The sequence below is a fragment of the Larus michahellis genome, chromosome 2 (assembly GCF_964199755.1).
Source record: "Larus michahellis chromosome 2, bLarMic1.1, whole genome shotgun sequence".
In the NCBI taxonomy this organism is placed as follows: Eukaryota; Metazoa; Chordata; class Aves; order Charadriiformes; family Laridae; genus Larus; species Larus michahellis.
The window spans coordinates 115372141-115399125 of NC_133897.1; the positions used below are offsets into that span (position 1 = coordinate 115372141).

Sequence of the window (26985 nt, forward strand, 5' to 3'; positions counted from 1 at the left end):
TTAATATGCAGGTATTTTACAGAGACTGGAGGAGAACCGCGAATTAAACCCAAGTCACTCCTTCAGATGTCGCACCAAGTAAGCAGCGGGTTGGGCTTTAAATTCCACCTTTTGGCACGGCGGAGGACATGGTTGCAATCAAAATAAAGGCCAAAAGTTCAAAATAACAACAAAAAAAGTGATTTGTACGTGTCCTCTCCACGTCTGTTTTCTGCATCTAGTCATCTTATCTCTTGCCTTTCGTTAATAGTTTCTGAAAATGTTTTGGGTAGTGAAATGATGGGTTTAGCGAACAAAGATCTTCATTTTGATACTTTGGAGGCATGAGCTGTTTTTCATAATGGTGAAAACTATTGAGAGAGGTCGACCTACATTGACAAATACTTTCAGCTGCCCTGAAACCGCATTTTCTAGGGAATAAATGATTAGCTGAAAACTCCCTCATGAAATGTTGCCTCCGGTTCCCTCCCCTTGGTGCACCAGTTGGACACAAGCCAGGCAACAGGAGCTTGTTCTCCATCTGGCGAAGTTTTTAAAAATTTTTTGGTCATGCACACTCAAACCCAGGTTCTGGAAGGCTCATTGCTGGTTAACTTGTTTGCAGGAGCCCACGAGAGGGTGATGTTTTACCCACATTTTACCCTGGGCAGACAGAGGTCTGTTGGCTCCAGGGGTCCTGTCCTTGTCACTGTCCTTGCTGACAGCCTCACCAGGGCGAGACTGCGTCAGTCCCTCCATGTTTGTCTTCTCCAGGTCCTCACCCCAGAGCGCCTGCTGCTTCTTACTGGGGTGCCTGGTGCAGCCAGCACCCAACCTGAGCGAGCATTTTAAAGCGCTACTGGAATATCAGTCACAAACAGCGGATGAAGGGCTTTGCTTACCCTTTTCCCTTCCCCAAACGGATGGTCAGATTTTAAAACCTCCTGCTATTTCTGGACCATGTGTCCATTCCCCGCTCTGCCCCCTGCCCATCCTCCCAGAGAAGTTGCTGATCTTCATGTCGCTGCCCGGTCACTCATCTGCCAAGCCTCCCTCCTCCTTTCATTCCCCGTTTCTGTGCTACTCGAGCACCTGTTACCTGCTCCAGCCATTTAAATTCACCTCCAACTCTGTTGCTAGTTGTTCCAATTTTATAGGTGCTGTCCCTACATTAACATTCAGAGTTGCTGTTTCCAGACCAAAACTAAATAAGTCATAGATTCATAGAATGTGTTGGGTTGGAAGGGACCTCTAAAGGTCATCTAGTCCAACCCCCCTGCAGTAAGCAGGGACATCTTCAACTAGATCAGGTTGCTCAGAGCCTCATCAAGCCTGGCCTTGAATGTCTCCAGGGATGGGGCCTCCACCGCCTCTCTGGGCAACCTGTTCCAGTGTCTCACCACCCTCATGGTAAAGAACTTCTTCCTAATGTCTAATCTAAACCTCCCCTGCTCTAGTTTAAAACCATGGCCCCTTGTCCTATCGCTACATGGCCTTGCAAACAGCCCCTCCCCAGCTTTCCTGTAGGCCCCCAGTTCACTTTATTATCATCTCTTAAAAATATCAGCTGTCATATAAAATCCTAACACCTCGTATGGGTGATTTTATCCAGCTGAGCCCCATGCGGTGTTTGCTGAGCTGCTTTTATGTTTTCTTATCCTAGTCTGTTGATATAGTAAACAAAATATCAGAGATGGGACTGGGTGGTGAGGAAATACCTGCTTGTAAAGCAAAGCTTTGATAGGCAGCGAGGTCTGTCTCTCATGGTTTATCTTGCTCTGGCAGAAATGGTTTTGCTCTGAAGTGGATAAAGCTTGGATGTAACTTGAGAATAGGCTGCGTTGTTTTTCTTGAGAACCCCAGCGTTGATGGTGTGATTCTGTCTAAAGTACCCCAGATCTAAAAGCCTGATCATCGTGCTGCCTCTCCTGTCTCTAGAGCATCTTTCTCTGCTCTGATTTCTGTGTGATGTTTTGGGTTGGTTTTTTTTTTTTTTCCACTCCAGCCTGGCAATGTAGGTCAGGGAGAGCTCTGTGGCTTTTAAATTCATATGGCAAGATTACTCTGTAAATCGGACTGTGTTATCAGTAGAGCTTTTTTCAGCTGCAAATAAACAAAAAGTTTATGGTTGGTTTTTGCTGATATATGCCAGTAACTATTTACGGTACACGTAGCGTTAGTTCCCCTTGCTGTGTTGGTGCTAGGCTTGGGCATAGTTAGCAGTTAACAGAGGAGAGATGAGTGTTTGCTGAGCTCATCCAAGTATAGACAGAATAAGGAAAAATATTTATATTTATAACCCCCACTGGAAAGCTTCAACTGCTGTACTGAATCCCAGGAGACCCGCTTGAGTTACCGCAGAGCATCTTGCAGGAGGCGGTCGGGCAGTCAGGAGGCATTAAGCCAGCGGATCAGCCGTACGTCTAGTGAGATCCAAGCCCAGACAATCTCCATTCTCAAGAAAGCTGAGCAAAGGGGGTGCTTTCTCTGTTGAAAAGCCTCCAAAAACACAGAATACGGTTGTTTATCTTATGTCAGGATTTAGCAAATATGTGAGACCAATCAATATGTTGAGATTGAGATTCTCTGCTATTTGAGAAATAGTATCCACTCTTTTTTTACCTTTATCAGAGAGTAGTGCTTGTAAGATTTCAATTTTTACAGTATGAATTCCATTGATGCACTTGGGATGCCCGAGCATTGGATAATCATCACGTTTGACAGGTATTTCTGTAGCCATTGCACACGTGCAGCCATGACACGTATAAAGACGTGCTCCAGAGTATTTATTATTTCTCAGGTGCCTCCTCTTGCTGCTTTGCATTGCCGTGTGCGAAGTGCCCGCTTTATTCCCGGGCGTGCAAACTGGGTAGCTTTTGTGTGCAAGCTCGTGTGATGTCCGTGCTGGTGTGATCTCTCTGCTGCTGAGGTAGAAGGCAAAAACCCTAATTTGGTTGGATGCCGCCATCGGCACTAAGTCACCAATCTTCTTACTGGGATTTAGCAGTCCCCGGGGTGTTTTTAGATTAGTGCTGGCTTTTTAGGATTGCAAGCTCAAACAGCATTAAAGAAGGTTGCCCCTGATAAAAACTGTGTCATGTTATACAATGTCATTGACGTTTGGTGTAGGTGTGTAACTATAGCATAGACAGTGTTACACGTTTATCTAAATGTTTGTATTAAATACTTGGGAGATAGGGGTCAGAAAAGGTTATTTTCGGGAATGGTAATACGTTTCAATACCTTACAATAAGCTGATAAATTATAGTACTGCCCTGATGGAGGGAAAAAAGAAAACAATCAGTCATCACTGTATGTCAAAATACTTTCTAGTCTACGGTAAGTTTTCTTGTGTGATGTTTGTTTACATGTGCAGAGCAGTATGGGATAGAGTTCTAAATTAACAAGCAGAGATAGGCCAAATAGTATTGCAGGTTTTATTTCAGAGTATTAGAATACGTTGGTCACCTACTGGGATGTATATGCAGGTTCACACATAAAAATGTCAATAAGGAAATGGAACATTTGGAGAGCTTGTATCAGCATGCAGCTTTCAGGAAAAGCATCTCTTTATATGAAGTATATTCATATGGGGGGAAGAAAGTCTTTTTAATGCAGATTTTATTCAACTATAGCTTTCTGAAATTGCCTAGCTCTTAGTTCTTCTCACGTCTGGCTAAATTGTTTACTCAGTAGATTGTATTTGGAACTGTGACCTGGGACTTTTCCAAATGAAGTTTCATTAGTAGCTACAATTAAGTTCGTAAACGATTAAATGGCATTTCCTTTTGACAACCAAAAAATGAATGTGTTTTACTTCGAAACTTTTATTTCCTTGCCCTTGTTTTCTTTGCCACCTGAAAGCCTGGCAGAAAGATCTTGTTCAGTATCTCCTACCCGTGCTGGCGAACTGCTTACAAACTGCTTGAGAGTATTATGTCCATCCAAGGGATACATGTGTCCTTATAAATGTTGATTTACAGTACTCTGCATGTGCCAAAACCAAGATTTTTCCCTAAGAAACATAAAATAGTTGGAGTAAAAAGACCGGATGACTCCAGTTCTTCTATCTTTAAGCTTTTCTCTGTCTCTGTGGGAGAGGGGAGTAGGGTATTTGGTTTTTGCTTTGTCATTTTGTATATCTTACCACTGTCTTTTGTGTACAACGTTGTACAGTAATTTCAGCAAAGCTTTTGTTCAGTAGCAGAAGTGAGTTTCTTGAAAATGTTTTGTGTAATGCCTAGAACATCACTCTCAATGCTCTGAACTTTCAGATAAACAAAATGTTGATTTTTCTGGATCTGCCAGTGCCATTTTCAGCAAGCACAGCAAAGGATGGAGGGGCCTAAATGCCAGCGGTTAAGTCATGTTATGCTTTTAAAAGCTCTCGTCCTGCAAGTTATACATGTTGTCTGTAAGATGTACTTCAATAAACCAGAGAAAAACTTGCTGATTCTCTGCCAGTTGATGCTCCAGGAAAGACTCTCCATCCTATTCTTCTTCCTGGATGCCCCCCGCTTAGCTTTCTGCTGGGAACTTCAGTTGAGAAACGGTAGATTTGAAGAAATTTGGGGTTTCTTTTCTCCTCTGTCACCTTTCTCCCTCATCTTCTTTTCCCTGTGGAGAGAAACTGTGGAGAAATGTAAACAACACAAAAGCAAATCCTCTGAAAATGTGAAATACAAATGTGTAGAAGTGAAATGAAGTTAAAGTCCTTTGGAATGGCTTCGTCCATTTATCTTCCTTGGGAAAAATAAACCTTCTGCTGTTTTTTTCATCCTCTAATCAAGATTTGGTCAAAAAATATGTTCTTCCTATTTGGAAACTTTCTGGCCTGAAATGCAATTATTAGCTTCTAGAATTATTCAGCCCTTTGTATCTTGACCAGCTCAAACTCTTTGAGAAAAGATGTGGGAAGTGTCATAGTATGTAGATTTTTATTTCATTTGCAGATAAAAATGTGCTCCTTACCAGAATGACTGTGTGAGTTCAGGACCTCTGACTGATTCTTGGTAGATGGCGAAGCGCCGTGGTGTGTGGTCGCCAGCTGCTCTGCACTTGCAACCACACGGAATGTTTGCTTCCTCATGAATTTGTATATGTTTGCGTATGCACATATTACATGCGTTAAATTATGCACATATTTGCTTATGCATTTTAAATTATGACATATTTGTGACGGTCAAATCCCTCCCCCAGAAATGGGGTTCTCAGTACAAAAGTGAATCTTGGAAGCTTGCATACACTCGAACTTACAAGTAATGACTATCGGTGCAAGTGATGTTGTTTGGTTTTTTTCTGGGATTGGGCATATTTTTGTGTAAACTGGGTAATTCATGAGGAAAGAATGAGAAAGTGTGTTGTCAGTAGGCTGGAATTCAGCAATTCAGAGACTGAGCTGGGGGAATTTGTGGGAAGAGAGTGCTCACTGCGGCGAGTAAAGTATTCCTGACAACCAGTTAATCATTTACACTTGTTTGTGTTGCAAGAATAATTGCAGAAGCTGCAACGTGGTGGGGGAGAAACTTCCCCTTGTGTGTGCTAGTTACTTGTTGCCATATACCTTTTAACTTTTACGGGTGTTTTCCTTGTTCGCACAGAGGAGGTCACCACGTGGCCCGTGCAGTGTAGAAATCCAAGTGTCTACCAAAATAACTTGCAAAATGCAGTTTAAATTGAAACAGTAAAATGAACTAAAATCAGTGGTCTGGAAATGATTGGAATCTTTTTCCTCATGCACATCGCAAATGAAAAAATTAGCTAATACTTCTCCACCGGAAAGAACGGGGAAAAAGGAAGAGGTTAGTATAGCCACATGCCAAAATACATTACAGCATGCAAGGCTAGAGCCAGCCCACACATTTATACGCTACATTGTTAAGATCCATTGGAAAGTGCAAACGCTAATTAGGAATGTGAACCAGATAACCTCAACCTCAGTTAAAGTCCAATTATTCCTACCGGGATTTTGTGATACTAATCTGTTTGTCCTTCTCCCAGCGATGGTGCCCAACTGGAGTTATTACAGTAATTGTGCAGAGTTTAACGCCAGGCTGGTGGTAGTGTCGTGTTGTTCGCTGGCTGCTTGACAGCTTTGCCGAGGAAAGTGGCGATGCACAACGTTTGCGTATGTGTTCGCGCAGAAAGATACGTGCCAACCCTTTCCATTAGAAATCCGGGTCTGCAGCTGCGATACTTGTTCGTCTCGCTGTGCTCCTTGACTCAACAGAAAGGGAGGGGGCAAAGTTTCAGTGCATTGGGCTGCCCTGACTTTCTAGGGGCTGTGCAGTGGAGATGGTGGTTATTGGTGGCGAAAATGCATCCCTATTACCTCCCAGCATCCCAGCTATAATAATAAAATATATGATAAAAAAAAAAATTGTAATAAAATGCATCGCAGCTATAACTGTTTGGCTGTGGGACTCGTTCTATCTGTGGGTTTTCCCTTGTCTGTAGAACTTGGTCTGAATGTGATTTTCTTGTAATTGCTTTCAAAGAGGAGGGGCATTCCTGCATGCTGCAGGCACCTTCCTCCCCCAGCCCTTGCTCAGCGTTTTGCATCCACATGAGACTGCAGCATCGGATGCAAAAATAGAACCGCTCCAAAATGCGACACTTCGGAGGTTGCAAGAGCTTTTGTTTCTGGGAAGCTGAGAGGGCTGTTTTCTGCCCTTCAGCTCCTCACCCTAGTTCCCTGCCAGTGAGAGGAAGGTAATCTGCTCGTAAGTAAAAATAGAGTATGAGAGTAGACTAACACTCTACGCTTTAATCAGGTACACAATGATTAACCCCTTGGCACCTGTGGAGGTGCACGGGGAGCCCAGTATCACAGCCGCGGTGGTTGGAAGGGACTGGGGAGGGCCCTGATTTGAGCAGGGCGACGGCTGGCGCTGGGTCAGGCCAGCTGTGGCATTGCCTGGCCAGTGCCTTGAAACTCACTGAGAATGGATGCTCCTCGGCCTTGCTGAGATACCAGTCCCAGTGCGGCATTGCCCCTCCAGGGAGAAATTTGTCAGACAGAGGGTTGCATTCGGGCTGGAAGAAGCCGGAGTGGTGACAGGTCCTCAGCATGGACGCTGCTCTGCTGGAATAAAGCTAGGAAAGGTGGCCAATCCAGTCGGGTGGAGGTTACCCGGCAAGCGAAGGTGTGTTGTTCAGGGAGAGGAGGGTGCATCAGAAGAGCGGCTCAGGCTGTACCCACGAAGTGGGTGCCAAAATGCCCCACAGACAGTTGCAAATGGTCATGTTTCAGGGACAGCACAGGACTGCCAAATGAGGAGCTACAGCAGCTTGAAGGACACGTTTCTGAGAGACGGTGCCTCGCGGTGTGGGGCAGCCAAGGCTAGGCTCTTGCAAAGCAGCAAAATTTGCCTCTTGAAGGAGGCAGTTCTGGATCCTGACAGATTTCCCTTTGCCCCAACTAGCTTCCAGCCTGGGAAGCACCATCCAGCACATAACATTTGATATCTCTTCCCTGTATCTCACTAAATAGAAGAGCGTTCCTGGGGTCTTATTAGCATGACAAGGAAGTTGGTGTCACGTCTTTGTATTAAATTGTTGGTTGTTTATTTCATGTGTAATTCTCCTCATTGCTTATCACAGTACAGTAACATATGGTTTTGGTAGCTTGATTGCTACAATAAAGGGTTTATTATTACCTGAGGGTCCTGATGGACAACAAGGTGAACAGGAGTCAACAATGTGCACTGGCAGCAAAGAAGGCCAGGGGTGTCCTAGGCCACATTAGGTAGTGTTGCCAGCAGGTCAAGCGAGGTGATCCTTCCCCTCTACTCAGCACTGGTGAGACACTCCTGTGGCGCTGGGTCCCGTTCTGGGCTCCCCCGTACAAGACAGACAAGGACATAATAGAAAGAGTCTAACAAAGGGCCACAAGGATCATAAAGGTACTGGAGCATCTCTCCTATGAGGAAAGGCTGAGAGAGCTGGGACTTCTCAGCCCACAGGAGAGAAGGCTTAGGGGGATCTCATTGATGTATACAAATACCTGATGGGAGGAGTAAAGACAGATGCAGACTCTGCTCAGCAATACCCAGTACAAGGACGAAAGGCAGTGTACGCAAAGTGAAATATAGGAAATTCCATTTAAACATAAGAAAAAAACCTTTTTTACTATGAACGTGGTCAAATGCTGGCACAGGTTGCCCAGGCAGGCTATGGAGTCTCCATCCTTGGAGATATTCAAAACCCAAGTAGATATGATCCTGAGCAACCTGCTGTAGGTGGCCCTGCTTGAGCAGGGGGATTGGACTAGGCAATCTCCAGAGGTGCCCGCCAGCCTCAGCCAGTCTGTGATTCTGTGATTATATTAATGTGCAGTACATATATGTCTGGAAAAAAAGAAGACTGAGGGGGGATCTTATCAACACTTATAAATACTTAAAGTGTGGGTGTCAGGAGGATGGGGCCAGTCTTTTTTCAGTGGTGCCCAGTGACAGGACAAGAGGTAATGGGCACAAACTTGAACATAGGAAATTCCATCTCAACATGAGGAAAAACTTCCGTACTTTGAGGGTGGCAGAGCACTAGAACAGGCTGCCCAGAGAGGTGGTGGAGTCTCCTTCTCTGGAGATATTCAAAACCTGCCTGGACGCGTTCCTGTCCAGCCTGCTGTAGGTGACCCTGCTCTGGCACAGGGGCTGGACTAGATGATCTCCAGAGGTCCCTTCCAACCCCAGCCATTCTGTGATTCTGTGACTGAAGTGACAATGTATCTATAACAAAGGCTTGCGTTTATTCACTTTAATAATGTTCATTTATCATAAGTACATTACAGCTTAGGAGCTTAATCACAATAAAGGAAAACTCTCTCATTATTTTTCTGCATTAAGAAATACCAGACGTTGTACCCAAATGTTAGTCAATGAGAATAATTGACTTTATAATAGTCTTGTTATCCACCCGAGATAGAAGTACTTCATTTTTGAGCTCCTCGCTCTCAGTGATGTACAATGTGTTTTCTTGGTCTGGTGGTCTTGTAAGGGAATGGGGGTGGGATGGGGAGTTATGGGCTGAAGAAGACGATGTGGAGGGGCTTGAGCGTGGACTGTTTCTGGGGAAGCCACTTAGGGGATGGGAGAGCCTTTTGTGTCCTTCGGCCTCCCAATGAGGGAAAGGCTCAGCTTCAAAACAGAGGAGAAGCTGGTGAGGAGAGAGGCTGCTTCTCCTCTCCCTTGTGTGTGGGAATTGCTGGCGGGCACAGGCTTGCCAAGTTGGCTGCTGCTGGGTCCTTTCACTGGGAGCTTGACCAGGAGGCTGTTTATTTCCATTCCAGCTTTCAGCGAGAGCCCTGGCCTTTATAGAGCTGCAGGGAGCAGGCTGTGAAAAGTGTAAAGTTTTTGCTCCCAGACTTCCATACTCGTTTACACCGTTCAATCTATGTTTTGCATTCTTTCTGTTGTCTTGATTACCCAAAGCTTAAGCGAAGTGTCACTCTTTCCACATCTGCACATTTAATTTCACCCTGTTCATGCCTGATAAATGGCTAAGAATATTTCTGGAGGAGAATCTTACCATATTTACTTTTTGGAAGAACTGTTCATTTACAGGGCCAGTATTCTATAGCATGAAGTCTGATATTTTTTTTTATTTATTTTTTTAATCCACATTTTTTGGACTGCTGAGAGTTGGTTGTCATCTTTGGCATTAAGCTGCGATCCACAGTAACTAGCAGAGCGTCAGTCTTTCATGGCCTTAGACTTGTCACCCCAAAATGGTGGAAAGCAAAGGTTTAGGTTGGGTTGAGGACCTGTATGAATTTGTAACTTGACCTTTCTCTCCTCCTCCTCCCATTCTCTCCCTGCCAAAGCAATTATACCCATGACTTGTCTGGCATGCTTATTTGGCCACACAGTAAAATAAAAGCAATTAGCAAGAGCACAGGAGGTCTGCTCAGTTCCTTTAATTATATATTCCTTAACTAAACCTCATAATTTCCCATGGATTAATGCAGTAGCCTCCCCTCACCGTGTTTTTGTGCAACGTTGTTTTAGAGAGAGGGTGTGCATGCTAATGCTGCCTGGGTACGAAGCAGCAGTGCTGCTTATGCACAGGTACACGAGGATTTGGAGGGTGTCAGTGGTGGCTACACTGCCAGGCAGCCCCCACCCCACAAAATCCTGCTCCTTGGGTCAGCTCTGACCTGGGAAGAGGCGGTCAGGGGCAGCGGCGAGGCTGCATGAGGCGCATCTGTCTGGATACTGATGGAGATACTGGTTTCTGCGGAGAGTGAGAAGGAAAGTGGTCCTCCACCACCACCAGTTCACAGCTGGCGTCTGGTGAAGAGAGGACCCTGTCTGGGAAAGGCTGTCAGCTATATGCGGTATTTCTGACATCCTCTCGCAGCACCGCCTGGGCTTTCCCGTATCCTGATGCAGCAGAAATTTTGTGGAAAGTGGCTGAGTACAACTTCCATCTCCATGTAGGAGGAGGATCCATTTTGTCATGGACAAGAACTGAGCTATGCAAGTTCTTCCAGGGTTGCTGTACTTACTCTCGCTTGCCCGCAATGTGTAGCCCAACAAGAAATCCTGAGCATTGGGGGTTTTTTTGGTTGGTTGGTTTTTATTACAGCACAGCCCCACACAACTGTTTCCTGCAATTCCCTGTTAAAGCACCGTACCTTGCAGCTGCTAGCTACTATTTCTCAAAGCTGACATCTGTGTAGCTGCACGGAACGGCCACATAAAACAGCTCCCGTGTTGGCCTTGTGATACTCTTAAAATTAAGAGGACATTGAAGTGTCACAATTCAAATACGTGTAAGTGGTGCATTGGTGCAGACATGGTGTTTCTCAAAGCCGGTATCCTATAGAGCTGACCTGCATATTTCTCCCCATTCAGTATAACCACTTGTTTTTTTATCACGTGGAAAGGCCAGAAATTTGGCAAAATGCTTATAGCAGAAACGTGGCTATTTTGGCTTGAAGGCTCTGACTTGGTTCCTCTCTGCACATCAACAGTCAAATCTTTTTTATCTGCCTGATCATCTCAGTGGAGCATCAAGTATAAAACCGGCAACATCTGATTATCTACTTCCAAGTTCAGGGTGTGAAGAATTAACTAAACATTTGTTTGAAATTATAAAGGAGCTGGGCTATAGTCATGCTTCCTACTGCAGGGTGGAAAGCACTTGACAAGCAGAACAAGGCCCTAGAGCCGTTTGCTCAAATGATGCTGGAAGACACAATAAATGAAGTTGCAGCAATATGCTTGCGATGTGCTTCTGTGCCTGTTTTTTTTCTCAGCTGGAGGACACTTGTTAAGCTCTATCAGCCACACTCTTCAGTTTCCCCATTGATAAAAATGTAGAGGATACTTTCCTTCTTCCTTTTTAATGTACCATCAGAGCCTCAGTAGAAATACCGAAGTTAGCAGAAATGAGGTTATGCTGCACAACTCCCTCCATCATCTCTCGTAATGTTTTCGCAGGGTGTTAGGCAGCAACCCTCAATTATTTTTTCTTTTTTTTTTTTTTTTTTCTTTTCTCTTGGCTTGCTTACCACTTCTAAAATAGTTTGAGGCCAGCGTTGGGCTCCACGGGTTTGTTGGCATAGCTGTGTCAGCTTGGATTGCGAACTATCCATCCCCCGGCCAAGGCTGCTGGGCTGGCAGCACGGTCCAGGCGCAGTGCTGTCGGTGGAGGCACCGAAATTCAGAGGTATTATGGTTTCAGAAAACCCATAACAATTTATTGTTGTTTAGACAATTATTCTATCACCCGACGACCCCTCCCGACCTGGAAAGGGGAGTCGAGGAAAGCAAGGAAACACAAGGGTTGAAATATAAATAGATTTAATAGGATAAGACTAAATAATTACAATAGTACTAAAGAACCAGTATTAATCCTGATACTAATATAAGATATACAAGGATTATACTCAGCCCATTCCACCAGCAGAAGCCGTGCACTCCCAGCCGTGGGCAGCAAATGTCGGACACTGCGAGCGCAACGGCTTTGCAGGGAAGGGAAGGGCTCAGGGGTCCGGCACCGGGACAAGGAGTTTCTCTGGACCGCCGCCATCAAGGGAGAGAGAAACTCCTCAGCAAACTTTCTAATTGATAGTGAATGTGACGTTCACTGTATGAAACAATCCTGTTGTCCAGCCCGGGTCAAATGCCCAGTCCTCGCTCCTCCTTGTGCCTGCACCTGGCAAGGCTTGAAAACATTGAGACCTTGAATCCCACATGACCTAAGTGGCTATAAAGTAAATATTTTCACGGATTCAGACACTACAGTCTTCCAAAGGTGGAGTTTTCCCCAGCATTAGAAGAGAAACTAGTCCCGTGTTGCTCAACCCAGGACAGGAGGCGACGTTCTCTCCTCTCCTGTGTCAGCCTCCTGTGCTGCCTTGGAAGCAAGTAGTGTATTTCCAGTCTGCTTCAAGTCACGTGTGTGCTACAGACAAAGAAACAGCGGCACTGACATCAACTGAAATATTTATGTATGTGTGCGTTTGATATAAAGTGGGGAGATTTTTTTTTCCTTTAGCTGAGTTGCACTTCGGGAAGCGGGAAGCGATGAAACGGTGGCCCAAATAATTTTGAATTGTTTATCATAATGAATGCATGTCAAAGTTGGCACGCGTAGCTTACAAAGAGGACGTTTCCCTGTGTGTTTGTCTTTTTTGGAGAATTTTTCTCAGTGTCAAATATAACGCTGGGAACTCAGATAACCTGAATTTTTACTGTCCAATATGAGAGATACTACAAAGCTTCTGCTAAAGGGCTCTGGCTGTTGACAGTGAGAGATCTTCTCATCTAACGCGTTAGCAGTAAAGAAGGTTAGTGGGACACTGGAAAGCTGCTTGCTTAACCAGCTGCCTTCCCAGTGAGATACCAGGCTCTGGCAGTGATTTAGTAGATGATGTAGTGTGTCACATTTCCTCACACGTTACACAAAAAAGGATCCTGGAATCAGTCCGCATTGTTACTGGAGCAAGAAATATCCCCACGTATGGTTTTTCCTCCAGTGGATCGCCCCCGAGTCGCAGCTGTCGTAGTCCATGAGCGGGAATGTTTTGTGCCGTTGTTTGTTGCTACTGTTGCACACAAAGAATGCTCCGGTTTGCTGAGGTACCACCTCAGCATGCATTTGAAGTTGGAATTTCTGAAAGACGGAAAGGATCTTCTCATTGAAACTTGAAACATGACGTGTATTGGTGTTATTTTTAACTCCGCAAGAAGACTTGAACTTTTATGAAAAGCAGATTTGCCCCATTCAGCATATTCTTATGAAGCTCCAGATCAATAGGTTTGAAAGACAGATGAATTGAATTAAATCATTTTGGGGATATTGCTTTGAGGATTAAACAGAAAAGGTGCTATTTTAAGGCTTATATTACTTTATTTTGTAAGCTTGATTATTTTTTTTTTCCTGTTCATTTCCCACAGAAACGTTCCAGAGGTCAAGTGCTATTCGACAAAGTATGCGAGCATCTGAACCTTTTGGAAAAAGACTACTTTGGACTAACGTACAGAGACACGGAAAACCAAAAGGTAACCCACAAAACTGCAGCTGGTCTTTGGCACGTGGACTTCAGAGCTCCCCTGAGACACCGCCCCCCCGCCCACAGACAGTTGCAAACAGTCCAGAAGTTGTTTTTATCTTCCTTGCCAAGTTCCATAGGCACAGCTTGAGTACTGGTTTTTGTAACTCTCTACCTCTTGAGAGCATCCCCTGTGTTTCCCTGACTTTCCTCCATGTTGGCTATTTATGACATGAAATAAGTTAATCACATTCTCTTTCTAGTATGATTTATTTCATCACTGCCGTTGAGGAAAGTCGGATTTACGTTCATAGATACACTATTAAACACGCAATGCTAAAATAAGTCGTAATACTACTGTGGTTGGGATACAGATAGGCAGGAGCTGATTGACTCCTCCTGCTAACTGCTGAGATAAAGTAAGGTTGTGAGTCTTGACCTGCTTTATCTGAGTGTTATTGTTGATTTGGCTAAAGACTTAAGCCTTCAGAAGCAGTTGGCAGCAGTAGTGAATCACATTCTGCTTGTCTGCATCTCAACTTCAGTCCTGAATAACCTCTGTATTAACAGTGTCCAAGAAGATCTGATGTGCAAACGATATATATATTGTTTTAGAGACGTTACGGTGAAAGAGAGAGTTGCAAAGGATAATCTAAAATATGCTGTGTGTTTTTGGCATTTTAAAAGAAATATTTTGAAAGAAAAATAGTAACAGAACTTTGTAGTAGTATGTGCCGTAGCCCAGCAGAGCTCACCAGGTGAAGGTATTTTGTGCTTGGCATGGCCTGAAAGGTCTTCCCTGATGAAGCTGGAGCTTCTTCAGCTGTTTATGTCTAGTGAGGACAGTTTTATTTTCTAGGTTTCCCTTTGTTTTGGTTATATGTGATACGAAAGAAATCAGTCTTTTTGCCTGTCTTTTCCCCTTTCTTTACGGACTTCTAAATATAAGGATTTTGTTTCTTGAGTCAGAAAACCACTTAAGCAGACGCTTGGTCCTTGTCAGCGCAAGATAACACTTTAGCATGTGCTTAGTTTTGAGTTGTGGTAAAAGTTAGGCAGATGTTTAAGTGCATTTCCAGATAGGTGTGCTTTCCTGTACTGGAAAGAGAAGAATGTATTCATTATTAACAGGTGGTTTAGAAGCACTAAACATTTATAGATCGCCAGTTACTTTACAGAGCTAAACAGCTAAAAGAATACTGTCTGCCACCACATTTATTGATCACTAACGTGCATGTTTTTAACGCCCAAGTACTTAGCAATTTACCTCCATCCTCTGCCAGATAACTTCCAGCCAGACAATATACGTGCCCACATCACATGTCATCTTTGAAAACAGAAATCCTGATGCATCTTTTAATTTCTTGGTGCATAGTGTGCTTTTGTGCTCAGCGATAGCTGGAGCTCTTCAGGCTCATGTTTTGCACCACAGACTGGGTTTGGACAGCTGCAAACTGGTTGTTTTTGTTGGGGGGGCGGGATTGTTGTGTTCTACTTGTTTGATATTTCTTTAGTTTGTTGTTGTTTTTTTTTCTCTGATACGTTTGTTTATCTTTCTGTGGTGAAAGTGGAACTTTCCGATGGGAAGCGAACTTTTTGTTCTGGGCTCTGCTGATGCATTTTAAATATTAATTTGATTCTGTTAGAGGACAAGGCAGAAGCACAGGGTCTTTACCTGCCGGTGCCCGAGAGGCAGGTACAGAGCAGGCTGCTCTTTTAATTGCAAGCTCTGGCTGTGGCAGTGACCCTGAGAGACCCCAAGCTGCTCTGCGCCTCCTCCAGGGGAGTCTCATCTGCTCCTTGGCATCCTTGGAGTAGTAGCACATTGCCGTGATACTTGCCCACCTCCTCGGCAGGGTTTTTTTCTTGTGTGTGATCGCTGGGCTCTGCGCAGCATGGATGGGGGGGCAGCCCCAGTGCTGCAGTTCTGCCTCTCATTTTCCCCCCCGCCTCGGGCTCCTTCTGCCCCTGGGGAGCCCCTCGTGTCCACGCCGGGTGGCAAATGGGGTCGTACCCCACACCACACTTGCTTATCCTCTAGCAAGGCTTTTCAGACCTTCCAGGATTAGAGCAAAAAACCCAAACAAACAAACAAAAAAAACCCCAACCCCTTCTTAACAGGCTCGTAGAAATTTAATTTTCCCAGAAGATACTCTGGAAAAATGGTTGCTGTGGATTTATTTTACTAATTTCTGTTCTGTTTTTTATTTCAAACCATTCAGCCCCTCGATGTCTGGGAAGGTTAATAAAAATCCTGCTTCTACCCAGGGCCACATCTTGAAAGTTAGTGTTATGCCTGCCTACTGCTGCTCCAAGGAGAAAGGGGTGGCAGACCTTTACATGTTCTAGCTTTGACTCATAGCACTGTTGTAAAAATAATGTTTATTGTGTTTTCTAATTCAAATTGAAACAAGGAAACATTTTCTTTGCAGAATTGGTTGGACCCTGCCAAGGAAATCAAGAAGCAGATCCGAAGTAAGTTTGTTATCGTTTGCGTGTTTGTTTCAGGGCGTCTGGCAAACTTTCAGTCTGGGGTATCCGGACCCCAAAAATCTGCGCAAAAAAAGGTCTCTTCCTTTAAACTGCCAGCAGTATTTGTGCAGGTGTTGAGGTGTTGGATCCCTGTGGTGCCGAGCAGGGATGCGAGAGGCAGAGGGGGCTCCCGGCACGCAAGAGGCATGTTGTGGGCACCACATGCCCATCACTGCCCGGCCCCTCCAATCCTCTGGGCTTCTTCCTAAATGTCTGGGGTAACTCGCCACTCTTGGCTCCAAGGGCTCGTCCCACCCGGGTGCCCCCAGCACCTGGGGGGTTTTGGCAGCCCCCTCTTCCCAGCCCCTCGCCCCGGCCCCGCTGCCCACAGGGTGAGGGGACAGGTGGGATGGGACCACAGCCCCCTTCTCGATGCCTGCCCCCAGGATAGCGTGCTCCCCCCAGGGCGATAAAGCAAATTTCACAATCGTTTGCATCCTGTCCCGAGTCTCTGGCACAGGAATTACCTGAATCTTTTAGGCATTGTACCTCATAATGAGTGCAGGCGGTTACTGAGGCTCGTAACACGTGAACTTGCATTGCTGAAAACAACTTGACATTTGCAGAGATGCAGAAACCTGAAGTTTGACATTAAGCAGTGTAACCTTAGGAACTAGGCCACGTATATAAATTATTTCTTTGTGTTACTGATATTTATATCATGTCCAGGAACGCTGCTCATGCCCCATATTGAAATACTTCACTGATGCAAAGGTAGCACTCTGTCTAAAATATCTTTCCTTCTTGCGTTTCAAAAGCTTGAACTTTGCTCCTAAAATGACCATTCAGTTCACAGAGAACCAGTCAATTTTCTGTTTCACATGAATATTTTAAAAAGCTCGGTTGTTAAATTTAGCCGTCTGCGACATTAGAAATTCAAAAACCTCTCGAAGGAAAACCTTGTCAAGACTGCCAGGCTCAAAATTTGACCTGCCTTTTTTTTTTCCTCCCCCTCACTTTTTAAAATTGATGAAATATTTGCGTGTGTGATTTCTTAGGGCAGGAAAGCCTCCACAGTTGTTTTTTTATCTTTGCATGTTTTGTAAATGATCTCTTCTAGAACTTGTGCTTTCGCAAGCAAATACATCTGGTAGTTCACATTTGTTGGGTCAGGCCTGGCAAATGAATCACTTCCCTCTCCAAGATTCAAAGGGTTAATTTACACTAACTGGAAAACTTCCCCACTTACTATGAGCAGCCACACCTTTCCGCCAGTATGATTTTCATTAAAAGTAAGTGATCTTAAATAAAAAGTAATGAAAAATCTGCCTTTCTTTAGTCTCTTGAGAAGGTGGATCTGGAGAGGAAGGTGCTGATGGTCAATGCAAGTAAAGCAGTTCAGCTCCACACCACTGATTTGAAATTTAATATGTGCCTGAGCTGTGAGATAGACGATGAAAGGTTCTGACAGCGAGAGATTAACCGGGGCAGAAGAATCTCGTCCTGGACTTGACATGGGGGATGGTTGTATTTGCAGAAGATGACAGCAATAATTTGCTTGCTCTGTACAATTCACCCCAGAAGTTTGGAAAAGGACAACGGTGGAAAAGTAGGGCTGTTACCTATGACACTTTCCAAAACACATATATATAATCTGCTAAATGCTGGTTGAGTTGTACAACACTCAGATATCTGTGATTCCACTGCAAACCACAGGGATTTCATGCCAGCGGTTGAGAAATGAGGCTGTCACCGTGCGTGCGGCCCCTGGTTAGCACCCCATTAGCTATAACCCACAAACTCGCACAGAGTTAGGGTAAGTGAGGGGTGAAGGTCTCCTACTCTGGTATCTTAACTGTCCATGTTATCTGATAGGCTGTATCATAGAGTTTGATTTATTTTGTGTGTGTGCCACTGGAATAGATCTTTGGGCCATGGCCCCTTCCCTCTGTCGTGGGTCCAGGTGTCACCCACAGGCTCTGCTCCCACCTTGGGGCCAGTCCACTCCCCGGTGGGACCATGCCCCATCCTCGCTGCCAGCCAGATCTTCCTCCCGCCAGCTCCTCTGGCCCAACAGAGTGGAAAAGGTCCTAAAATCAAGGAGCCCAGAAGTCTCACCAAGAGCTGAAGTTCTCATGGTAAATGTCAAAAGTCTTCTTGCACATTGAGCCTGTTTTCTTGGGTATATGGATGACCAGAGTGGATGGGGCTTTGTGTGGGATGAAATTTCCCTGTCATCTCTAAATAAATACTCCCAAACACCCAATTAGGACAACCATATAGTATTGCCAGGCAAACAGACTTATCCAGCATATAAGCTATCTGACCGAAGAGCGTACCAGATACAGCTTCAAACCCCGTACTCTTTAGGAGGTACCTAGGCAGAAGGTGCCCCTCCATTGAAGATCATGGGAAAGCCCAACCCTGTCAGCTTTATAAGGAAAAGTCATGTTTTTCACAGTGTTCATGAGAATTTTCTAATTACACAGCCAATATGGGACTTTTCAAGAGAGAGATTTATTTATAGTTACATTTGTGATTTGACATCAATGCATTTCAGAAAACAGGAGTGTCATTACTTTGGCTTTGGTTTCTTGACTACAGGAATACTGTAATTTCACAGAATCACAGAAACTTCAGAGTTGGAAGGGACCTCTAGAGATCATCTAGTCCAACTCCCCTGCTAAAGCAGGATTGCCTAGAGCACATCCCTCAGGGCTGCATCCAGGCCAGTCTTGAAAATCTCCAGAGAAGGGGACTCCACAACCTCCCTGGGCAGCCTGTTCCAGTGCTCTGTCACCCTCACTGTAAAGAAGTTTTTCCGTGTATTTGAATGGAACGTCCTATGTTCCAGCTTGTGCCCGTTGCCCCTCGTCCTGTCACTGGGAACCACTGAAAAGAGTCTGGCACCATCCTCCTTCAACCCACCCTTTAGATACTTGTATGCCATAATAAGGTCTCCCCTCAGCCTTCTCTTCTCCATGTAATTTATGTGGTAGAAGTCCGTATAAGAGGTTTATCCCACAACAAAGGCCTTGGTGAAAAGTCTCATTACTGAAAAACCACTCTGTTACTTGTAAGAACACTGTGGTTTGGGGTTTTGTTATTGCTTTTTATTTGTATTTGAGACATGCGCTAGTATAACCTGTCCCTTTTTTCAGAATTTATACTATTTTTAATATAAATTTTATATTTTTATATAAATAAATTTTATATATACCTGCTTTTATATTTATATTTGCGTACTATGCTCAACTCTTTTTTAGTCTTGATATTCTTTCTTTACAATATTTAAAGCTAACACTCAAAAAAAAAAAAAAAAATCACAAACTGTGGTAACGCAAACCAGTATCCGTCCCACGGGTCACCTAAACGTACTGAAATAACTAAACGAGAATTCCTCGGTGCTATGTACTGGTTTTCAGTCCTGCTCTCTGTGTTTGCCCTTGCAGTATTTGTCTGCAGGATAATTTATGTCTGCCAGCGACAGGAGCTATGTGCTGAGGCAGCACTCTGCGAGGATGCTGTGAGCTGCTTTGGGCAGCCGGACCTCGGCACATCACCCTGCTCCGGAGCCCGTTTGGACTCCGGCTTGCGGTGCTCCCAGTGCCTCTGTCTTTTGGGTTATTGGTTTTTAAAGCTTGCATAGGCTGTGTTTTCAGATGATTAATTCCAGTAAACATTGTTTTCAGACTGAGGGGTTTTTTTTAGTGTTTGTAATAAATTACTGCTCCCTTAGGGTCCTCGCTTCAGTGCAAATCTTACTAAATAAGAAAAGAGTTGTAAAATCTGATCTAATGCTGTAATTGTGAGAGGGAAAAGTAGTTTCTTCAGAACGATGTATGGGAAAAAGATACCATGTCCTGTTCGTGTGAATTGCTTGGCTGGGGTATTTTTAAGTCTGCTGGTAACCAAACGGCGTGAGCACCTCGCATCTCCATTTGTACTTACAGCGTACTTTCAGTCAACCTGTGTTCTTTTGCAGGTGGTGCTTGGCAGTTTGCATTTAATGTGAAATTCTACCCTCCAGACCCTGCCCAGCTATCTGAAGATATTACCAGGTGCTTAAAACGTTAAATACCTTTCCAGAGGGGGCTTAAAAGCTGTTCGTAGTAGCGCTTGCACTCTAATTATCCAAGAAAAGGAATGTTTTGTATTCCCATTGGCTTCCTTTCTCTATGAGCTTATGGAAAATATGCGATGCTTTGGCAGAAAAGATGCTGTGAACAGTGTTTGTCCTCTGAGCTAAGACTTTTTCTTTTCTATAATTTAACCCTAAGCCCAAGCTTTTCCGGTATACATATTCCTGAGAGTTGATTTTAATTTTCACAAAGATGCCTGCTGCCCAGTTTTGCTAGTGGAAACAAGTTATTATTGTCAGTAAAATCATAACTATGAAAGGAAAGAAGTGGGATGGGAATAAGCACACGTGTAAATTTGGTATGTCATTGGACGAGATGAGCAGCTGATGCACCTGATACAGGGAATGTGGTGGTAACGAATGGCTGCTCCCTGCTATCCAAGTCAGTCAGCTCTGCAATCTGCACCTCTGCTCTCTGGTTTTCTACAGAGATTGCAAGCACAACCCCCAAAGAAAAAAAAAACAAAACAAACCCAAAACACTTCACCTGATTTCCTCCTTGGAATAAGGCAGGAAAACCTTGAAGCCGTGACGAGTTTTATGCCATTGGCAAGCCGTTGCTGAGCCTGTTCTAACATTTTGCCACCTGTGGGTATTTTTAACCTTTGTTGCTTTGTGGACTACTTGTTGCTTTTAAGGTAGCATGAAGCCTTTTGGCTTAGATCAGACTTCCCTGTGCTGGGCTTTGTGCAGAAAGACAGGGTGCCAAGAGTTCACGCTCCAACAGAGGTCTTCCAAAAGAAAGGATTGCTTTTTATCTCTTGTCGCCCTCAAATCGCCCCTGGGAACTCTGTGCCTTCACCACCAAGCCAATGCTCTTCACTTTTTTTCTGTTTTCTTCTATCTGGTGACCCCTTGCACTCCTTATCACTGTGGTTTTAATGGCTTTTACTGTTTAAATGTATTTTTGAGAAAGCTCAACAGTTTGCTAAAGAGACACCTTACAGTTTTTGAAGAGCTTGGAGTTCAGCTACCTTTAGTGAACAGTATTTGGGGGTTTTAATTACTTTTTTCTCCTAAAAGAAAAGAATTATCAGGTAGCTATATATCTTAGTGATTTATGATAGAAACCTGGGAGGTTTAATGGGTAATTCTCCATCTAGGTCCCTAGACAAAGTAATAACTGATTTTATTGAGAAATCTCCATGGTACTTTATAAAGATAAATTAGATGTTGCTACTCATAAGTTAGGCAAGGTGAGGTTTTTTTTTTCAAAATTATTATTATGCTTGTTAACGCCTGAAAAACCTTGGGCTTGGGAGTTGTCTGTAAATTAGTTGTGGAGTTAAGGCCTCTTGCGGGTCCTTTGGGGGGCACTCCCTTGGGGACGGCGGTGGAGGAGCGCTTTCTGAACCCCCTTGGTGCTCGGTTGCAGGTACTACCTCTGCTTGCAGCTGAGAGATGACATCGTGTCGGGTCGGCTGCCCTGCTCGTTTGTAACGCTGGCCCTGCTGGGCTCCTACACTGTGCAGTCGGAGCTCGGCGACTATGACCCCGACGAGTACGGCAGCGACTACGTCAGTGAGTTTCGCTTCGCGCCGAATCACACGAAGGAGCTGGAGGATAAAGTGATCGAGCTGCACAAGAGCCACAGGTAGGCGGAGGGCATCAGCAGGGGCTGTAGCCTGCCTTCAGGTACCATCCTGGTGCATCAGAAAACATTAAAACCTGCTGCAGTATACCTAATAGGAAAATTTTTCGGACAAGACTCTTCGCCGTGTCTTTGGTTAGAGAAGAGGTTTGCAGATCTGAAAGATGACACTGTCTGCACCAGAGCTTTGGCTCTGGTAGGTACCCAGCCATCTAAGGGGTACGGCTGAAGTTCTCACAGGCTGAAAGTGTTTTCCAAGTGCTGGATTTTATTTCGGTCTGTTTCCTTAACACTGATGCTAGAATTGGTTGCTTTTCCTCAGGGGAATGACACCTGCAGAGGCTGAGATGCATTTCCTGGAGAACGCCAAAAAACTGTCAATGTATGGAGTAGATCTCCACCATGCCAAGGTATGGATTATAGTTCTTTCACGGGTCATCTTTCTCCTCTGGCACAGTACTTGAATCTGCATGGATTCCCTGATTTATTCTTTCTTGTTGTTTTGAGACAGACATTTTGTGGGATAAATCATGTGTCAACATGAGGAAAGATGACTCATGGGATAAGCATAAATATATCTTGTAACTGTAACATAAACTAGCCTATAGATTCCAAGATGTTGCACATCAACCTTTCATGTTGATTAAATAGCCAAATCCTTTGGGAAAACATTGAATGGACAGAGTAATGAGGAAGGATATTAGAAGCTGTCCAGAGAGTGATCAATTGTCATTTCATTCGGCTACATTTTCCAATTTAATAAAGCCAACTGTGGTATCTTAACTAGATAAGCGGATCATTTCTAACACCGCAGAGAACTTTCAAGCAAGTATTGAGCCTTGCTGGAAGCCTAACCAGATTGATAGTAATGGGGAGACAGTGGCTTGTCTCTCTTCTGAAGTGTGGTCGTTGCAGTTGACTGGAAGGGCAGCAGTTCTGCTGGAAACACTCTCCCATGATGAAGTAGTTTCTCTAATCATCGTCAGGTTAAGTTATGAATAAAACATGGTCGTTCTTATTGTGGCTTGGGAGAGCCTTGCGTTGGTTGTCTGGTTTTTGGGTTTTTTTCCCCAAATAAATAATTACTTTTTTTTTTCGTCACTCTTCAAAGTAAGGCTAATGGATTTTAACATCTTTGAGGTTAGCAAGCATCCTTGGCAAATGAGCACTGAACAAAGAATCCTGAGCTGTGGAGGGTGCTGCATTTTCTGTAAAGGTTAAGTTATTGTGAGCCTGTTTTTATGCTGCAGCAGCTCCTTTCAAGAACCGAGATAAATTTGCAGCTCGGATCTTGAAAAGGCCTGCAACCATGTCCCTGGGGCATTTTGTAGGAGCTGTGCATGTGTGTTACTGAATTCAAGGCAATCTTTTGTGTTCTGTTAATTGCCTTCACTGAAAATGAAAAATCTGGGTATGGCTCAACGGGCAGCGTTCTACCAGGAGGCATGCCGCTGCTTTCCCTGCGTCTTGCAGATAGGCACAAAATCTTGAGGCACATTTGGAGCAGAGATAGAAACGGATTGTAGCTTTTTTTCCAGCAGCTTTTTTTCCAGCATCAGTAGCTTTTTTTCCAGCATCAGTAGCTTTTTTTCCAGCATCCTTTGTCCAAGACAAAGAAATCTGCAAAGCAGCAGCAAAGTGAGTTCCTGTTCTAAATACGTTACAGGCTTCGTTACTGAAAATTTAACATAGCGTAGCATTAAGGCCCAAGTATTTTTTTCAGAGTATTGGAGAAAGGCGGTGAAATTTCAGATAGGATATCCGGAGGTAACCATTTTATTTTTTTTCTGAAAAATGTTAGAATCCAGTTTTACTCTTCTGTTTTTCATATGGAAAGACTCAGAGCAAGAGAAGTTGGTAGACAAGCCGATCTCTCTGTAGAGTGATGTTCTTAATTAAACAAGCTGCAGTGCTCACCAAATTAGGTCTGCCTGTGGGTTAAGAAACCCAACAGTAATCTTGAAAACTGAGGTGCAGGTGGGAAAAGTAGAGTCTGCATGAGAAGTAATGCTTCGTTTTAATTAGGTCTGCCAGGGAGATCTGATGGTATCAAGCTAGGGGACAAGTATCTCTGTGGATACTCTTTGAAGTCACGTTGTGGCAGATGTCTCTATGCAGATGTCAATTCATTAAGGCTGTGCCAGTATCTTCGGTATTCAACAGATGCTGGACTCGCCAGCTGCTGTTAAAATTAATTCTCAATTATCCAACACAAGGCTACGATAAAAAAATGTGTTCAAATAGACAGGTTTGTCCTCTGGGCTGTCACCACTCTGATAAAGCCCTCCATTCGTATGCAGAGCTGCAGGGATGCTAGCAGTCTTCTGTTCCATGCAACCACACCACGCCTGAAGAAAGCCAAATTCTTTCATTCGAGTTTAATTTTACACCAGTAGTGTCGCATTGAGAAGCAGTCTCTGACCCCCACAAGTAACAGAAGCCATGAATGCACTTAGATCTGCTGCACAGGTGGGGCTGAGAGAAGGCAGCATTTCTCAACAAGTTTTTGAGAAGGTTTACCAGAAGAAGGAGCCCCTTGCACCTGCAGCTCTGTGCCGTATGTGAGTGCGCCTGCATTGCAGGCATTTGCCAGGCAGAGGAGTTACTGGCAATGAGACTTTCTTTTTCAGAATGTATTCACTGTACTTAGACGTGACGCTTTGCTTAGGAAACTGTGAAATTGAAGTCCACTGAAAAAAATCAGCTTGGTCTCTGCTGTAGTACCTGACAATGATCTCACTTGAGAGCTTTATTTAGAAAAAAGTCTACCTTTAAGTGATGATACCATCATTGTTACAACATACGTCCGCTATTGCTGTGTTTTCTAACACTGAAGTGACTTTGTGGCACTAATTCTATGTTCTGTCTCGGATTTTAAACATGGGTTTTTTTTGTATTTCAAGCTGCGCTGTAGCCTTTTCATCATGACTGACCATGCATGCCTTTGTGTTCATCTTAAAATGTAATCAGATTTTCACTGTGTGTCTAAAAGATGGCTTGTCAGGAAAACCAGAGGAAAGTGATGAATTCATTTCGTGATTATCATAGGGTGACATCTTCATAGCTTCTGTTGTCAGACTTCTGTAACTTTAAGTTATTTTAAAATAATTAACGAAGAACTCTGTGCTTTTTTCTTTTCTCCGGCAGTGTTATTACTTAGCTAAATGAAAAAACAGTATTATACAGCCTAGTGCTGATAGCAAACAGTGAAGACTGGATTTAGACTGTTTGAAGGCTGCTAAAGGAAAGAGAAGTGTATAATTCTTACTTAAAAATACGTATTTATGGGTACATTCTGACAAGATTGTGGCCAAATCTTTTATAGTGCTAATGTGTCCAACCTACAGCTTCCCTGTCAAAAATGGGTTATAGCACAGGCACAGTCGCACACTTTTAAAGACTCTTCTTGGTACAGATGCCCAACTTTCTGCCCACTGGTCATTTTAAAGTGAAAATACTGAGCATAGGCACAACGGCGTTAAAGAAACTAGCAAACCAACTGAAGCCATGACGAGCAAACCACAGAAGAAATATCTATCTAAGGATTCACAAGGCTTAGTCATGGAGATGAGTGGTGCCGGGAGAAGTAAATTTGTATGCTGTCCTACTTACTTTCAACCTGGTATTTATGCTAATAACACCTTTTTTTATTATGCTAATAAAATTTTGCTATATGGTAAGCGTCATTCTTTTCATAACATCTACAATGTTCCCCCTTCTTTTGGAATCTTTCTAAAATATAAGGAAACGTTCACAACGCTCAGTTTTTCTCACCCTGCCCAACCTTACTATTACTTGCATGAATGCAGTCAATGAGCAGGGTAGCTCTCAGAAATCAGGTCACTACAGCTGGTGCATTAAAAAGACGTAGCTCAGACAGAAACACAATATACAAGAATCTGTAGTACTGTGGGGCATAAGGAGAGAAATACTCAACAAAGTGCACTGCTTGCTTTTCCAGGATTCTGAAGGAGTGGAAATCATGCTAGGAGTTTGTGCAAGTGGTCTCTTAATATATCGAGACAGACTCAGAATAAATAGGTTTGCCTGGCCAAAGGTTCTGAAAATTTCCTACAAGAGGAACAACTTCTACATCAAAATCCGACCAGGGGAGGTAAGGGCATCCTGACGCTCTCTAGTGAATTAACATTTTCAAAAAAAACACATGTTCTCTTTGATTTGTCACGTCTTACAAGCCTTTAACATTCACCTCCATTTCTATTTTTTTTAATTTGTGCTGATTTTCTTAGGAAAGATTAGGTAAATACTTTATTTAAAATACAGGTAAAATCATCTTTTGGTGTTTTTCTGTTTACACCCATGAACTAACATAAAGAATAAATATGGACATCTGCAGGTAAAAAGCTCATCCGTACTATGAATAGTTGGGGAATTTAAGTAACATATTGCTTATTCATGGAGTGCTCATCACCCACCATCATGTTGCATATTAAATGAATGTCTATTCATCTTCCCGCCAAGAGATGTAGACAGGGCATATGAAATTTTGTAAGTGTATCAGCCTAGTAAACTGGGAGTCTGAATAGAAATCCGGAGACTGATAAAAATGGAGTCAAGCATCCACCATTCAGCCGTTTTGGTAGCTCCGGCGTGAGCCCTCCCAGGCCGGCAGGAGCACACGTTCTGGCTCTGGAGAAGGTGATGTGAAATCTCGTACAGTGAGTGCCCTCTCGTGGCTCAGCGGGATGCACAGCAAATACCTACCTCATGGGCTGAGCGGGCACCAACGCAGATGATGATAAATCTTAGCAAAACTCCAGGAGGAGTTCAGGAGCATCAGAGGCAAAGGAGCATCTCCATTTTAAGTGCTGTGGTACATGAAAACCCCATATCTATTTTAGAGGGTGGAGCTGTATAGCAGGGCAGAAATCACCTGGATGAGGACTGGTGTTTCTCCCTTAGTGCAATATGTCATTTGGGAGTCCCGAGCCAATGTCTCCAGTGCTGGCTTCATAAATGACATGGGAAATCTGCTGGGCCCCACCCCGCTACCGGCCCCCAGGGCTTGAGCCTTTTTTTAGAGTCCTAAACTAAAATCCACAAACCTACATCTCCTGCCTCTCAGCAGACACAGTTTTAGTGACCAACTTCCCAGTCTTGAGTTTGATTTTTAAAATAAATGAATAGCCACTGATGTTCCCAATGCCTGTACTCAAGCTCTCCATCACTGAAGTCCTACTGGGCTCTGCTGGTCTTGGTATGTAGTCATCCTGTGACCAGGTCATAGTTCCTTATGCAAAATAATCAATGCAGTCTCTTTCCAAATCACATTCAATG

At 43.9% G+C, this 26985-nt stretch overlaps 1 protein-coding gene across 50 annotated transcripts in view; it reads left to right on the plus strand.

Moving 5' to 3' along the window:
* Positions 1–26985, plus strand: part of EPB41L3 (erythrocyte membrane protein band 4.1 like 3) — a 149623-nt gene that overhangs the window by 93659 nt on the left and 28979 nt on the right. For all 50 annotated transcript variants that reach the window (XM_074576729.1, XM_074576751.1, XM_074576722.1 and 47 more), the window contains exons 4-9: positions 13389–13493; positions 15916–15958; positions 19941–20016; positions 21472–21690; positions 22010–22097; positions 25649–25801. In XM_074576729.1, the coding sequence (XP_074432830.1) occupies positions 13389–13493; positions 15916–15958; positions 19941–20016; positions 21472–21690; positions 22010–22097; positions 25649–25801 (684 nt within the window). The remainder of the gene's footprint in view (positions 1–13388; positions 13494–15915; positions 15959–19940; positions 20017–21471; positions 21691–22009; positions 22098–25648; positions 25802–26985) is intronic.